Genomic DNA, 16,305 nt, shown 5'->3' on the forward strand with positions numbered 1-16,305 from the left:
GTGGATGCATGATTGAAGTGAGGAAAAATACATTGACTTTAAAAACACCAAAGTGCTGTGTTAGCACTGTGTTGTTGTAACTAAGAGAATCACTGAACAAAATATTTTATTAATGCCTTGCCACTATAGTTAGAAAGTCGCCAAGCTACTTCCTGGTACGTGAATGTCTGCAGGCTGCAGTGAGGACTTCTATCATACTGCCTGGTGTATGAGCACACTGTATTTCCTTTATGCAGGGCTCTCGGTGCTCTGTGTAATGGAGTAATAAACCATACTTCCAGCCCCCTGTAGTTGAGCTGCGATGGACCATTTTTTATATTTTTTTGCAATTCCTTATCATTATCATAAAAAAAAATACTGTATTGTACTAAATTACAATGCTGAAGCTTTCTTTTGCTTGATTTCGTTTGCTTGAAAAGTACATCACAACGTAATTGTGATGTACTTTTTCTTTCTTGTCATTGCTTTACAGTTAACATTAGTTAACTGTCTATGTCCATGTGCATATTTTGTGTGGAATTACAAACAAATATGATATATGTGAAAAATAGACCATCAAACTGTTAAAATCAACCAAAACCAACTCACAAGCAAACCATTCCATGTCCAAATCCACCATTTGCCCTGTTGCACAAACCATGTGATGTTTGCCAGCAATGCCTCTAGGAAGCACAGATGAAATTTCAAAATAAGTATAATACACAGATCAGACAAACCTACAAACCTATGAACATTTTTACTAAACTAAGTTTTCATCTACAGGATAGATGCAAAGTAAAAGTAAGCACACTCAAACTCATTGTCTTGCTAATTTCCATGGTAAATTAAACTCACCTGTCATTCTCCTTCCATCTTGTACAAGGTCAGTTTTTCTCCTGCTGAGGTGTCAGGCAGAGTGTCCTGTGAATGGTGTTGGCACGGTCTGCAGCCATGCTCTTCTTGATTAATAGAGCCCAACATAGTAATTGGACAGATGTATTTTGTTCAATTCGGGCCTCTGCACTCGTTGAAGCTACAGCAAAATGATAGCTAGAGTGACACCTAGAGTCTTTATAAAAGTGAAACACAAAACCTACTCTTCTGTTGAACATGGGGTGGAATACAGGATTCTTATTATTACCAGGGTGGATTATGTGTCATTTTTATGCAGTACCCAGAAAGTACAAAACTTCTGCTGTCTTTAGATAATAAGATTTTAGAACATCACTCCTCTGGACAATTAAAACTGACTCATATGGTTCTTTACTGAAACACTTTGGATGGCTTAAAGTTGACTGTCATTGCTATGTTGTGTATGTTGACTGTAATCTATTAGTTCAATCTTAGTAAGTTTACTACACTAAATGAGTAGAGAAGGAGGAGGAAGGAGGATGATAAGAACAAAGTAAGAGCAAGGGAAAGGGAGATGAAAGGAAGGTGATAATATGATCTGCGGTAGAAAGGAAAAATGGAAGGGGAGGGTTGGAAATGAAAGGTCGAAGGCAGGGACGGCAGGAAAAAGAAATGAATTTACAGGAGGGGGGTAATGAGAGACGGCTGGAGAGAGAACAACAGAGAAAGGGACAGAATAATATGCTAAGTGGCTCAGATGGAAAACGGGAACATTATTGAAAAAAATAGGAGGGGCAAGGAAAGCAAAAAAGTACAGAATGTAGCAAATCTACACTATAGAAAGAGTGGAATGGGGCTTCCAGGCTCTCTCCTCCCCATGGAGTCACTTAGGACTAAAGCAGCAGGGATTTGTAAGGTCTTAAGATGAACAGAAAACCCATTTTCCCTCATGGCTACATCCGCCACTGTGAATTTGCATGGCTGTTGTACTGAGGAGTGGAAAAAAGATGTGATCAAACATGAAGGAAAATGGAGGGATGCACAGAAAGAGAGAGAGAGAGAGAGAGAGAGAGAGAGAGAGAGTTGATGTTGGGAAGTGCAAAGGAAAAACCTGGTAAGACGATTCAAGAAAAAAATGTGAGAGGAATAAATTTGGAAGATGCAAAGTTTACAAGAAAGATTAATGTTGATCATAGGGAAAGGAGGGGGTCAATGATGTCACAGACAATTTGCTGAGCGGAGATGAGAGAAAGACAAAAGTTAACAGACGGGTACATATTGCTTTGGTGGGACTGTTTCAAACTGACTGTGTATTAGAGGATGGTATATGTTTGGATGTGAATATGAAACAGTCACTGCACTGTACAGTGCACTTTCTGCTAACCTTTTAGACTCTCTCTATACTGTACCTCATAAGGTGTCATAATGCAATTAGCATAGACCCTCTAAGAGATAAGATAGCACTTTATTGATCCCATTGCGGAAATTCAGGAACATTGGCCACATCTACAGCATTCAAATTTAAATGAAAGAGAATCTAAGGTGTCATGTTAGTTCATGGTGTAATTGTGTAATGTGTAGTTACATTGAAATAACAACAGGACATTTCCTGTTTGACTCTACTGTATCACACTACATTTCTCCAAAGCTGCCATCTCATTGGAGATTAATTTGACTGTGCTACTGTGCTACTAGTTCTCCCTGCGCTGCCTCTCCTCTCTGCGTAGTATGATTTATGGACATCCAGCAGTGCATGAGTTATAATTTGAGAGGGGTTTGTTTTTCCTCATGAAGATGGAATATTAAATATTCTGATGAATGACCCCCTGTGGCTTTTATTTATCATACTGTCGTGACTGAGTTAGTTTGCATGTGTATGTATGTCTGTGGATGCACATGTGTTGGTGTATGGCTCTCTGCTTACTTTTTAAATTTGTACATGCTTAGAGGCATGCATGTGTGTGTGTGTGTGTGTGTGTGTGTGTGTGCGTGCACCCATGTGCTTTTATGAAAGTGACCGCATGTTTAAATAACTGCTGGCAAAAATGATGACTTTGCATTTTCTGTCTGACATCACATATTGGCTTGACATGTCTTGCTAAATCACATAGGTCTCACCTACTGGATGCTATTGTGAAAAATCAAGGGTATGGCATGTCTTCCCTGTCATTCCATCATTCTGTGTGTGCATATGGATTTAACTGTATTATTCAGGCACAGCATGTATGACAGGGTGTTTGAAGTTCCTTTGATGCTGAAATATGGAACAAACCATGTAGCAATGTGATGCGTCTTGCTGAATTTAGGGGACCAGAAGTGAGAGTTTGGGGAGAGAGATAGGGCAAGACAGGCTAATAACCCTGTCACATTGGTATGTGTGAAACCCCAAGGCTAGAAGGAGTCCAGACACAGCACTGCTATGAAAAAAGATTTGCTGCTTGGCTGGTGTGGACTTGTGTTTGCGTGTGACTATATACAGTATGTGTCCATTTATGTATGTGAAATACTGTATGCAAGTGTGTCTTTCTGACTGCAGAAAGTGTGCAGAAACAGCAATATGCTCCTAAACAACTCTACAAAATGCTGTGTCGGACACACAGCATTTCGTTGGACACACAGCATTTCGTTGTGTGCGTGTGCATGTGTGTATGTGTGTGTGTGTCCTTCTTACCCTCTCTAATTCTTTGCATTTATCATCATTGTCACTAGGGTGCCCTATGTGACATTTCTCTTCTCCCGAAGAAGTCCAGAATGATTTTGCTCCTAACCAGCTTCCTTCATCTTATAATGCTCATCTGACCTTTGAGGTGTGAATATCAAACTTGTGATAAATTGTCTTTCTCTCACACTCTTTTTTTTCTCTTTTTCTCTTGCTTTCATTTAGGGAGGCCTCATTGCACTCCTCCTCCTGATCCTCCTCTTCACCCTCGTCCTATACACCCGCCACCGTTGGTGCAAGCGCCGGCGCGTCCCCCAGAAGAGTGCCAGCACTGAGGCCACCCACGAGATCCACTACATTCCCTCTGTTCTGCTGGGACCCCAGGGCCGTGACAGCTTCCGGGGGTCCCGGGGTACACACCAGCACGGCAGCTCTGTCATTGGTATGCCCATCCGTGAGACCCCCATTCTTGATGATTATGACTGTGATGAGGAGGACCCAGTCGGACACTCACTCAACTCCACGCCCAACCAGCTCCACACCCAGCTGAGCGATGGGAAGGTCCAGGAGGACTATGGGGTCGGCATTGGCCATGGGCACGGCACCCAGCTCCACGGAGGGCGCAGTGACATCCTGTGCAAGGAAGATGGACTGAAGCATACTTTTGATAAAAGAGGTAGGTTTGCTGTGGTGAATGGGGTCTGTGGTACTGTACTTGTCTGTCTACTTGCTGTAAGATCAAGTGCGTGATGCTGGCTTTGTGTATCTATCATGTATCTATAAAACAGCGTAAACTAAAAGACGTGGAATATCATAAAAAATCTGTTGTCTCCAATGGTAGTATTCCTGCTCCCGCAAGCATGATTTGTCCATCCATGGAGACTATCAGTGCCAGATCCCCAGATGGCACAGCCTGGACCTCTTTGCTTTGGCTTTGGCCAGTCGCCCTATTTACTCGACAGCACAGCATGTACTGCTTACATTTTGTCAAAGACAAGCGGTTTTGCATGAGTCAATCCATTAATCCACTCTGGTAATTAGAGCCCTGTATTCCATGACTCACATAGCATTAAATTAACATATGGTATGGAATGATGGCCAAAACTATGTTTCCTGCTGAAGCTCCATCGGCTTGGAAAATGTCTAATATGACACAGTCTTTCTAGTGTGTCTGTGGTCCATATCCGCTGTCCCTTCTGGCTTGCCATAGCCGTTGATTGTGCATCTGTCTGTTACGCAGTAATGTAATGTGTAGAAGTCAAGGTGAAAGAAGCCATTGACACAGGTCTGGTCATTTAGATGTGGAGGTGAGTCAGTGGGTGGCCCCACTGACCCTCGCTAACCATAGTCAAGTGTCAAGACTTTGAGCAAGGGCAGAGTTTTATTCTGCCATTAGTGTCAAAATGGAAGTGACTCTTCAAAAATATGTGCAGTAGAGGTCCCACAATAAGTTCTCCAGCTGTTTTTTCTGAAAAAAATAAATAAAAGAATGACTCCAGGCCATCTAGTAGCATTTGATTTCATATCCTGTTTAACCTGGAATGCACCTCCGCAAGTTGTGTCTTTAATAATTGAGGGGTGCTGATTGAGTGGGTTGCATTTTAGTGGGATCACTGGTTATTCATGTCATATTGAATTATGCATGGGCAAAGTTTTGCATCTCTTTTTGTGGGAATGCCCTCTTGTCCCCCCAGAATTCATCATTCTGCATAAAGCAATTTACACTTTTTCCAGTTGACTCTGCATCACCCGCTCTGGAAATAGGCTGAGAAAGAGAAAAAAGAATAAACCACTATATAGTTTTGTGTTTTTTAAAAGGCATTCACATTATTCTGTTTTGGCTAAGGCAGTATAGCACTTTGTTGATCAATGTTTCAGATGCAGTGAAAGGAGGCTTTCACCTATAGCTCAAAAGCAGAGGGAACAGATTATAGATCAGAAGAGGGTCAGATGTGATGTTATGCTTCTGACATTTTATTTGGATCTATCTAAAAAAAAAAAAAAAAAAGGGGCAAATAATTTATATGGTTGATATATAATTTATGGTTGTCTAAACTTTTATTTCACTCACATTGAACGTTAGATGGAAGGATAAAATTGCATTAGCTTTTATTTGTCCACCAGCCTTAATTGTCATACTGTATATCTTCATGGTCCTGCCCAGACAGTAGTCTATGATTATCACTAAATATCAAACATGTATCTTAAAAAATATAAAAGGGGCTATAGACTTGAATAAATCATGAAGTTTACCCTCAAATATTACCCTCATCTCTCTCTCTCTCTCTCTCTCTGTTTCTCTCTCTCTCTCTGTTTCTCTGAATCTCTTGCTCTCTCTCACTCACACATGCATACACATTCACTATAGTTAAACATAACCTACATCAGTAATCACCACAATTAATTCAATGTCCTGGCATATTTGCACTATGACTGGCATATTTGCACTATGACCTTGTGGGTGACTTATCCTCCGGCACAAATCCAGAAAGGTTTCAGATAATCAAAATCAGTGGGGACTCTCCTATCTCTCTTCTCTCTCCATTATGAATAAGACACACTCAAATCCATTGGTTCCCTCATGATATGTCTATTGACTTTCTATCTCTCCCTTTTTCTAAAGCAAACATTCTCCCAACACTCACAGCCTGCTCTCTTGGAGGCTATCATCACCCCATTCTTGGAACAGTCAGTTCCAAGTCAAGCACCCATCTATAAATGGAAAGAAAGAAAAAAAAAGAATTTGATGCGACAAGGTGATGGGTTAGAGGTTAATTTCTGCTTGACTCCCTTGTGGGAAGAGAGAACGAAGGGATGAGACAGGGGAAAGAGCAGTCAGGCAGAGGGCAGAGAGGTCAAGGCTCTCACAAGCCTGTCCATTGCGCTAATCACTAACTGTAAGTCAATGTTACCAGACAATGAAGAAAGTGTCCGCTGTGCCCAGGCACCACTAAGAAGAGAGCAGAGGACACAGGTTGTAAACGACAAGATGTCATTGTTGTCTTGCACATAATTGATTTTCACAATCAAATATTCAGTTTTTTCTTTACTAATTAAAATGTATTAATATGAAACATTTATTTTTAAAGATTTTTTTGGGGGGCATTTTCTCATTTATTGGACAGATCAAATTAGAGAGACGGAAAAGACTGGGAGAGAGAGGGGGGATGACATGTGACAAAGATCTTGGGCCAGATTCCAACCCAGGATGTCGTGTTTACATGGTACACGCCTTAGCCCACTTAGCCCAAATATTATATTTTTTTAATACTTTTAGTTGCTTTTTAAATGGCATTTCGGGCTTTGTAGTTTTAGTTTGGAAATCGTCTAAGAAGTCTACATTTTTGGTCATCTAGCGTACACAAACACTACATGAAACATTAAGGCTGAAGTTCTAACATCAGATTACCATCATCACCCACAATACTGAAAATCCAAATCTGGGATAGTAATTCGTAAGTAGTAGATAGTAAGTGTAGTAAGTGTAATTCCTGATTATGCACCCATGCCCCATGACTATAATCACCACTCCATGCTTAAGTTGCACAAATGAACTCCTACTTTTTTAGTATAGAGTAGTCTACCAGCTCTGTCCTTTGCCACATGAAGATAATGTGAAGCACAGGTAATAATTTCCCTCAAGTTTATGTACTGATTCTGAGAAAGTCCATTGGGAGTCTTAAAATGATTACTTATACTATTAAAACTCAAGCCCTTAAAAGGTGTTGAATAGAGATTAAGCATTTTAAATCACAAATTCAGTTTTAGAGTTTTTGCAGAAAATGTTACAGACTCTTGTGGTAGATCTACAGTTGGCTTTTCACATTTAAAGTTGTGGAATTAGTTCTAACTGGCATCAAAAATCTTAAAATGTTTTTAATTTAACTTGATGAAACTGACACCATGAGTAATGTAAGTTAAATTGTGGCTCAGATTAGGTTACAGTCACCAACGCCTGAATAAAGCACCAGTTTATTTAGTTTTCACCATTACTGTTCCTGACACATCCTTCTATCCATCTCACAAACAATCTGGCATTTTCCAAAAGATGCATCACAAGCCATTTATTTTGATGTCTCTGCTTTCCCATTTGTACAAAGCAGCGACATTTGAATACAGAGTTGATTAACTCCTGTCCCACCTGTTTTATGCCACTTGGCTTCCCAAAGGTCTCCAAATACCAGGCATCCTTTATATGTCTGTCTTTGCTGACAGATGACCCCATTCAACTCAACTCAATAGCGTTATCCACAGGGATTATGGTGATGCCTCACAGGGTTGTGCATGGCATGAGCTTTTGTTATGCAGGCAACCAAACAAATGAGACCTGTCAATTTTGTTCCTCAGCAGGAATCCCGTGGCTTTGGGAATGCATTGGGCAGCATGGGCATCGTAAATCAGGTGCAGCAAAACTTTGCAGGATGCTGGAAATCTTGGGTCCTGTGATGAGTTCCCAGGAACCTGAAATTACTGTCAAACCCCACACCCACCCTTACTTACTTACTTATCGTAGTCTATCATAGCGGATGATGATGTCCACTACTGCTTATTGTGTGTTTTCTGATGGCTGTAATGTCCGATGCGTTCACATCTGGCCCGATGTGCTAGGTTTGGCCATGGGCACACAAGTCCTTTTCTCCAGGCGACGCTCGGTCCTTTTCTCCTCAACCAGCTGCACTTCTTGGTGGCAGATACTGCGCCAGGTAGAGCTGTCTGCAGCTGTAGCCTCCAGGGAGGCAGGGTCAATCCCACAAGTCTTTACACACACACACACACACAAATGCATTCAGACCATAAGAGGCATATACCAAGGCTCATGCACACATTAACACACTGCTAAGCCTAACAGCCTTCACTCTGGCTCAGATTTACTAAAACCTTTAGAAATCTTTGCAAAGTCAGCACTAAGAGTTGTGACAGGTGCAAGACAGTTTGCCTAACCAATTGCAGGTTATGTCATTGTTTTTTTGCATGTTAAAAGTATTTGCATCCATGAATGGCTTTATTATGGAAATTATCAACGCTGTGTCTTAACCTACATATGTACAGCTAGTGTTGCTGAGAGGGCAATTCATACATCTCGTCAGCTTTATAAGGTTCTTTCTGGATAGAGTGCAGTTTTGAGATACTGAGTATCAAAGTTTTTGACATCCCGGCTGGCAAACTGTTATATAGTAAAATCTATATCAAACATGCAATGGTTCAACTTCTACTGGAACCCCCCCAAACCATTCCATTTACTCATTTGTGCAATAAATAAAAAAGCGATTTTGCTGCCTTTTGGCTTTTGGATTTGAGTTGACGCCACAGAAAAGGAAAGACAGATGTGCATTTTTCCTTCATGCTTTTAGTTTGTCAATCCAGAAAAGAAGTAAGTACTGCGGAGGCGTGAACAGGACAGGCTCTGATTTCCGGACAGGACGGACCTCAGTTTCAGAGGAAGTGTGTTTGTCCTTTTAAACCAGTTGTTATGGTAACTGACCTGACAGCCCGTAGGTTTGACTAAGTTACGTTATAAAGTTTGTTTAAGCTTCACAGCTTGCTTTCTAATGTAAACTAGCTAGCGTTAGCCTAGACAGGTAATAAGCAACAGCAAGTTGTTTAAACAGTGATGTATAGGACTAGGTCGATTTTTCTTTACTGTTGTTTATCTGTTACAGAATGTTATAGTCTTTCTTTGCAGAGAATACCTTTCTTTGCCAGTTAAAACACTGAGCCAGTGACTTGGCTTTGTGTGGTTGGACTATCCTTTTGTTGTTTCTAAGAAAAAATATCCCTGACATCCAAATATATAATTTTCATAGTCCTAAATTATACAAATTAATAGGGTACATTTACTGAAGTCTATCTCCATGCCATGGTACTATGTGAATTATTCTTTAAACTTGACTGTATTCTTGATTTGTTTACCAGCATACAGTTGACCTTGACTCATGACTACACATTTCTTTTATTTAGGCCTGCACAGGTCTATACTGTTGACTTTAATTAGTCTAAATAATAAATGCCATAATAATTCAACAACACTATACAGATAATTACAGTGTTTTGCCTGTATACTGCCTGTATACTGGGTGCTTAATGGCCACTGAAGGGATCAGTAACACCCCGCCCGCTTCGTCTAGTCTACTGTAAACAGGAAATGAGTGAAAAAGAACATTTGAAATTCAAGTAAAGATTTCAGAAGACATGGCAGTGCTAGCACTTTTTTAATCCCAGGGGTGAATTAGTTTGTCATCATGGCCCAACACAATACACAAAGAAAGAAAGTAACAACATCCTAAAAAATAATACTGCTAAATAAAGTCAACCATTCAACAAACAAATTGGTTGCTTTCTGGTACGCTGAGTCACTCTCATCAGTTATACAGCTGTCTTGGGCAGTAGCATTAGAAAACTTTAGCCTATGGCTAGTTCCTGTTTATGTCTGTAATCAGAGGTGTTATAAGTGAAAAGTAATGGGAATAGAACTGTTTCTTAAGGCTCTAGGTCAGTAAATAAACATCTGAAATGAACTGATTCAGTCTGACATACCGTGGTAAGCTAACTAAAAATCAACTTTATGAACTGGGGGGACACATTGAAGTGCACATGATTATGAGCCTGTAGATGACGCTGAGTTGTATTCAGAGATAATATTTATTATAAAAAATAAATAAGAATAATAAATAAATTATTCTGATGTAACTGTGGTCTTTCAAGTAGGCTACATTTTTACATTTAGGTTAAAAAGCAAGCTGCGAAGCTTAAAAAACTTTATAGCATAGCCAATCAGCAAACGTGTGTCCTCCTCCATAAGTCTCAGCCGAAGCCCCACGCTCCACCCCAACCTCTCTCACCCTTCCCGTCCCCATGAGCTATGGTGGTCTGAAACTGACGGAAAGGCGTTTTCACAACAGACACCACCTAGGCAAGTAGTGTTACAGTTCCGAAATGTCAAGTGAAGAGGTAATGCATCCCATTGCAAATAAATGTTTAGAACCACCATAGAGTTACAGAAATATTATACAGCAAGTTAAGTAAAAGATGGAATCAATAGTGATAATGGAGCTTTAGCAAAGGTTCAGTCTGGAAGATTATCTTTAGCATGCTTAGGCTGTAGTTTTACTTCTCATACCATCCTGCCATTCACATCTCTCACGCATGCTCACTCATTATTTCCTTGCTGTCATTTCCCGGGGCCTTCAATTGAGATATCAGCTGTTCACATCAGCTGGTCACATCTATCCAATAGCACAGTGACACACCTCCATTGTTAGCCTGTCATCTTGCTGCTGTCTTTTTAATGTTTATCTTTCTCTGCTTTAGTCCGTTCATGCTGCTGTTATGCACACCCTTCCACCTCCCCGTCACCGCCCAGTCTTTGCAGATTCATCAGCTTCATCAGCTTCATCACTCATCAGCCTCACCAGCCTATCAGGCTCAGCAGAGTCATCAGCCACCACCACCACCAGTGTCTGGACTCCACAGGGGGATTTATCTTGCTGCTGCTCAGGGCTGGTGCCCCTCGATTACAAAATCTCCCTGTAGAGTCTAAGCGCCAAAGACTTACTTGACAAGTCTTAATTTTCACTGTATCATCTGTTATAATAAACAATTATCTTTACTTCATTCACTTATCTCTCCTGATTGAAATATGCTATCAGCTAACCCAGAGGTCTAGCTCAAGCTGTAGCTAACACTAACCAACTGTACCCAATATCCTTTAGCTGTGGTTACCAGCAACAGGTTGTTTATGAGCATAATGCTTGACAGATATTTATGTGCAGCGATGCTATGGCGAGAAAATGTTTGCTATGCTGCATCAACACGAAACGTTAGCTAGCTAGCTTGTGTGGCTAACAATAGCTACATCATAGGTTGTTTACCTGTCCAACAAATGTAAGGCCAACTCTGCATCAGTTATTCAGAGTCCTAAGTTATCTCCACCTTTGAAATGCTACAGCAGTGTTTACTCGTGTTTTGGAGTGGGCTTTGTCATTGTCGTAGACGAGGCTTTTTAGGCTTCGTTGCAGAGGTGTCTTGGAAAGCTGATCATTTGGTTGCTGTACGTTCTTCCATGGTTGTGCAAATGAAAGTGAAAGAGGTTCCGAATGATTGTGGGCAGTTCAGGGGGCGGAGCTTGGGCGTATATTGAAATGCTTGGGGGTGTGAAGCATTTCTACCAAAACAGAGCGTAGGGACTGGACGTAGGGACTGGACTCCACCAGAATATTTTCTGGTGGAGCTTGTTCAAAGTCAAAACCCATGTTGAACAAGCTCCACCAGAAAATATTCTGGAACTGAACAGCAAAATCTAAGGTAATCAGCAGATGGCGCCAGAGAAGGAAAAGGAAAAGCCTTATGGACGGTCCCCGGAAGAACCATATATGGACTCATTCCCCATAGAATTTGCCTTAGTTTAGCTCAGATCGAGCCCCAGTTTCTAGGTTTCAAGACTCAGCCACCTGTGAGTGGCGAGGAATTAATTAGGTTATTATAAATAGAGAAGGTTAGGGACATCTAGGCATGATTGTTTTGAATCCATCAGAGAGAGAGGAAGCTCTTGAACTTAAAGAGAGTTACGTCAGTGCCTGACAACTACAGACCTATGGTTGGGAAATAGCAGACAGCTAAACTGAATATCCTGTAATAACTGAGTGGCATTACCACACAAAAGACACAAAAGTTTTTGTGTTATTGAGTGGGATGAACTCAAGAAATCTGCCTGTGCCACAGAGCTGAGTAGATAAACCTATCATTGCATTAACCTGTAGGAGATATCTAGAACCTAGGGCTAGCCCTGTGCTAGCCCCCATAGATGAAGGCAGTATCTTTAGGAATGTTGAATGTTGTTGAATATAGCCGGAATAAATCTCTGTGAAACTGAATGAGGGCGAGACCACCAGCCAGTAGTGTGATCACAGACCATAACAATAGTCTGGAACAGTGGCGTGTCAGACTTGTAGGGCAGTGTTATTTTGTTATTTTATTAGAGCACTGGATACTCTAGCTATATATTAGAATGAAGACGTGCACTGAACTACTGGCCCAGATCCCAACTCCCCAGTTTAATCCCTATTTGGAATACTGTTCGTTAATGGTACTTCCTGTCTACTCTGAGGCAAGAGGGATCCCTAAACAACGGTACACCTCCAATCAGAGGTGCCAAGGGGTATCCTTATTAGGTTCTTTGAAATAGGTGCCTGAAGCACCTCAATTGGCTCCTCTCAGTGTGGAGGAGCAGTGGTTCAACGCAGAGGTCCTCTGGGTCACTGAGCTCTTCACCCTATCTCAAGGAATGAGGCCTGTCAGACTGCAGAGAATCCTCATTTCGGCCACTTCTATCCACAATCTCATTCTTTTGGTCACTACCCAGTGCTCATGGTCATAGGTGAGGGTCCACAAAGATCGACCAGTAAATCAAGAGCGTTGCTTCATGGCTTAGCTCTCTCTTCATTACCACTGTCCTATACATTGCCTACATTACTCCAACCAATGCACCTAACTGGCAGTCATCTCATGGTCCTTCTTACCCTCACTCATGAATAAGACAGAGCAGTTGCTCATCCCTCTCCTAGATAGGACATGCCACCTTTTTCTGGGAGACAAGCATAACCTCAGACTTGGAGGTGCTGATCCTCATCCTGACCATGTCACACTCAGCTGCAAACCACTCCTCAATTCCATTTGAGACGAGAAAAAGCTGGCTGTTCCATGACCAGGACATAATCTGTATTTTTCCTCTTGGATCTGAGGTTCTTTCCCTCCCAGCACCATGGCATAGGCTTTGCCAGGGAAACTGATCAGTGTGATCCTTGAAAATGTCGACCACCACCCCTGTTAACCTATCCAAATGCATTGTTCCCAAAATCAACATTAGAGTCAGCCCAACAATCTCCACCATTCGTCCATCCCCAAGAACTTGGGGAGTTTCATAACTAAACCAGTGACCTCTTCCAGCATTTCCAGCATTTCCCTGCCTGGGCAATATCCTGTCCTCCTGAGTCACGAGTAGTTTTCCATAACCTCTTCAAGACCACCTGAAAGTCAGTATCCATAGACTCTCCAAACTCATCCCAGATTCTCGCTTCTGCAGCTACAACTGCAGCCTTTCTGGCCTGCAGGTACCTCTCTGCTGAGTCAGGAGTCCCCCATACCAACTGGCCTGGAAGGCCTCCTTTTTAAGCTTGACAGCCTTCCTCACTGCCGGTGTCCACCAGCGGGTTCTTGGTTTGCTACCATGACAAGAACCGACTACCTCCTGGCCACAGCTCCTTGCACCCACATACACAACAGATTTTTTGAACAGGATCCATTCCATCTCCATGTCCACCGTCTCCACCAGTATAAAGGAGAAACTTGCTTAGAGGTAAGAGTTGAAATTATTCCAGACAGAGTCCTCCAACAGACATTCCCAGTAAATCCTCACTACACACAGCCTCGCCCTCCATGTGATCAAACTCACCATCAGATGGTGATCAGTTGACAGCTTAGTCCCTCTCTTCAACCCTTCTCTTGAACACTCTAGAACATATGGCCTCAGGTCTGATGAAAGAACTGCAAAGTTGATCAACATTTTTTTTAATTATAATTTTTTAAAAATTTAATTTACTATTACTATTATTATTGCTATTTACTATTACTATTTAACGGACAAATGCATTAAACATTGTTTCATATATAAAATACAAAATAGAAGCCATGCATACGGGTTTCTAGCCAAGGCTAATTTGTAACCCCTGTCCCTGGCTAGGCTTTTGGGGTTAAAACAGAAAGTACAGGAACATTAAGCTTAAAAATAGTACAGCAGTACATATGCAGCACAAAGTCCCAGCACATTTATGTGTACTAGTTTGTCTTGTATACTTCATAGCCCCCTTATCATCCTGTGCTGCCACAGTGCTCCCCATCTGGAGGGGGGGCATCTGTTATAACCACCTTGAGGCCAAGGAAATGTCCCTGGCTAGATATGCCCTGCTTCTCCAAGCACAACAATGACTAGCATCAGCATCTGAGGTGCTGGCCGTATAGACGCACAGAGATGTTGGTCAGGTCACTCAGAGGACCCTAGGGACCTTGGGTAGTTGTGGGTGGCAAATGAGAGGGACTGGTTCATGTTCTGTGGAAGCCTTCTGCCTCGGTAAAGGTTTTGCAGGGATATTGTAGCTCCTTGTAAGTGGGTTGTCAGTAAATCCCATTGCAGGGCTGGGGCTGAGGGCCTTATCTAGCTGAAGATTATGGGGAAGTGCCTTAATCTAAGCAAACTCAGAGGCCATCTATCTATCTATCTCTTTGTAATTTCATCTTTGCTGGGCCAATGTGTGATGTCTGCTGGCTGTCATTTGTAATACCTTCCCAGTTTGCATCATCTCCACAGGTAGTCAGTTCACAGATACACACATCTAAAAAGGGTACAAGAGGACTACAGGTTTTAACTCAAGTTTCCATTACAGCAATATTTTCACTGTGATTTAAGTAATTAAGACTATGTAAGGAGATAAAATGTTGCTCTCTGCTAAATGTATCTCCTCTTCAAGCTATGAGTTTTTTTCTAACCAAGATGGATAGTATAGCAACTATCCTGCCTTCTCAGAGAGTATGATATCAAACACCAAATCAATGATCATAATGCCTAGCCACCCACCTACCCTTCCAAAGATGATCGAAGATGGGCATTTTCTGTCATGACTCATTTCTTCTGAGAATGACAAATTAATGATTTCAGTACAGTATGACAAAGTACTGTAATCATCGATGTCGGAACATCATCCAAAATTGGAAGAAGACAGTAATAATGTGATGACAAGTCTGTGATCATTATTATTCTGTCAGCTGTTTTTGGACAGAGACAATAGAGACCCTTGTAATTACAGTTCTTCGGAATGTCTCACAAACCCAGAGTGAACTTTAGGTGCAGTGTTTGGGGGGAAAAAGTATGCCTGAGGCAGCAATTTAACTTAAACTGCATTTTAAGTATGCACATTAGACTTCATAACACCAGGAAATATTAATGACTCTTATGCAATATCCATGGGTATGGATAAAAGATTGAATCAAATGGGTTTAATCGCCATGCTTTTTGAAACGCTATTAGTACACTTGAGTATTTTCAGCTTTGCCCAGAATGTAATTTGCTTTGACATAGGCTGACATGTAAGGCTTGTTCTGTAAGATAATTATAATGTGATTGAGCTAAGCTTTGCTTACAAGTGCTGTCAGAGTAAATACCCAAGCTCCCTTATCTAAGTCATATTTACAAACCACTTTATTTTCTTGTTCGTAGTCAGTGAAGACTTAAGGGGATACTGGCTGTCATAAGGGTTCAAGTAGCTCCTGATGTTTAATACTTGGGTAATTTTGCTAACTACTTTGTGGATTCAACCTTGTCTCCTGGATTTGTTTAAAAATGTACATTTCAATGAACTAAACCAATCTATCATACCAAGAATAACTAGGCTTAACTGTTCTGAGCTCATGATTGAGGCAGAATTATTTAGGCTAACCCTTTTAAGTGGCTCTCAAGCACTTCTGCTAGACTGCACTCTTTTTTCTGGAATGAGAGAGATGAACAACCATGCACCAGCTTGAATCAATGGCTTGTTGAAGGTTGAACTATGTCTATTTGAAGGTCCTAGTATTGCACAGTAAATCCTGTCACAGTAGAGCTCCTCCATTGTACATTGATTGGGTTAACATTTTTGGCTGTCCCTGGCTTGAGAGTTAACTCGTTATCTTAGTCATTAGTTTGTCACCAGTTTTCACCATGCATTGGCATTTTTATTTGCTTATAGGGCAAATGTGAAAGGGAGTTGGAACTCTAAATGTTCAGCCTT

The 16,305-nt window shown here is 41.3% G+C and overlaps 1 protein-coding gene across 1 annotated transcript in view; it reads left to right on the plus strand.

The window, feature by feature from the left end:
* The window catches only part of LOC139659153 (astrotactin-2-like), a 169,443-nt gene that overhangs the window by 50,286 nt on the left and 102,852 nt on the right, over positions 1-16,305 (plus strand). The window contains exon 2 of the mRNA XM_071537373.1: positions 3,716-4,166. Coding sequence (XP_071393474.1) covers positions 3,716-4,166 — 451 coding nt within the window. The remainder of the gene's footprint in view (positions 1-3,715; positions 4,167-16,305) is intronic.

This window comes from Centroberyx affinis, unplaced genomic scaffold (assembly GCF_046629955.1).
Source record: "Centroberyx affinis isolate AG114_WGS23_722 - 3 ecotype Tasmania unplaced genomic scaffold, CSIRO-AGI_Caff_v1 ptg003023l_1, whole genome shotgun sequence".
NCBI classification, from domain to species: domain Eukaryota; kingdom Metazoa; phylum Chordata; class Actinopteri; order Beryciformes; family Berycidae; genus Centroberyx; species Centroberyx affinis.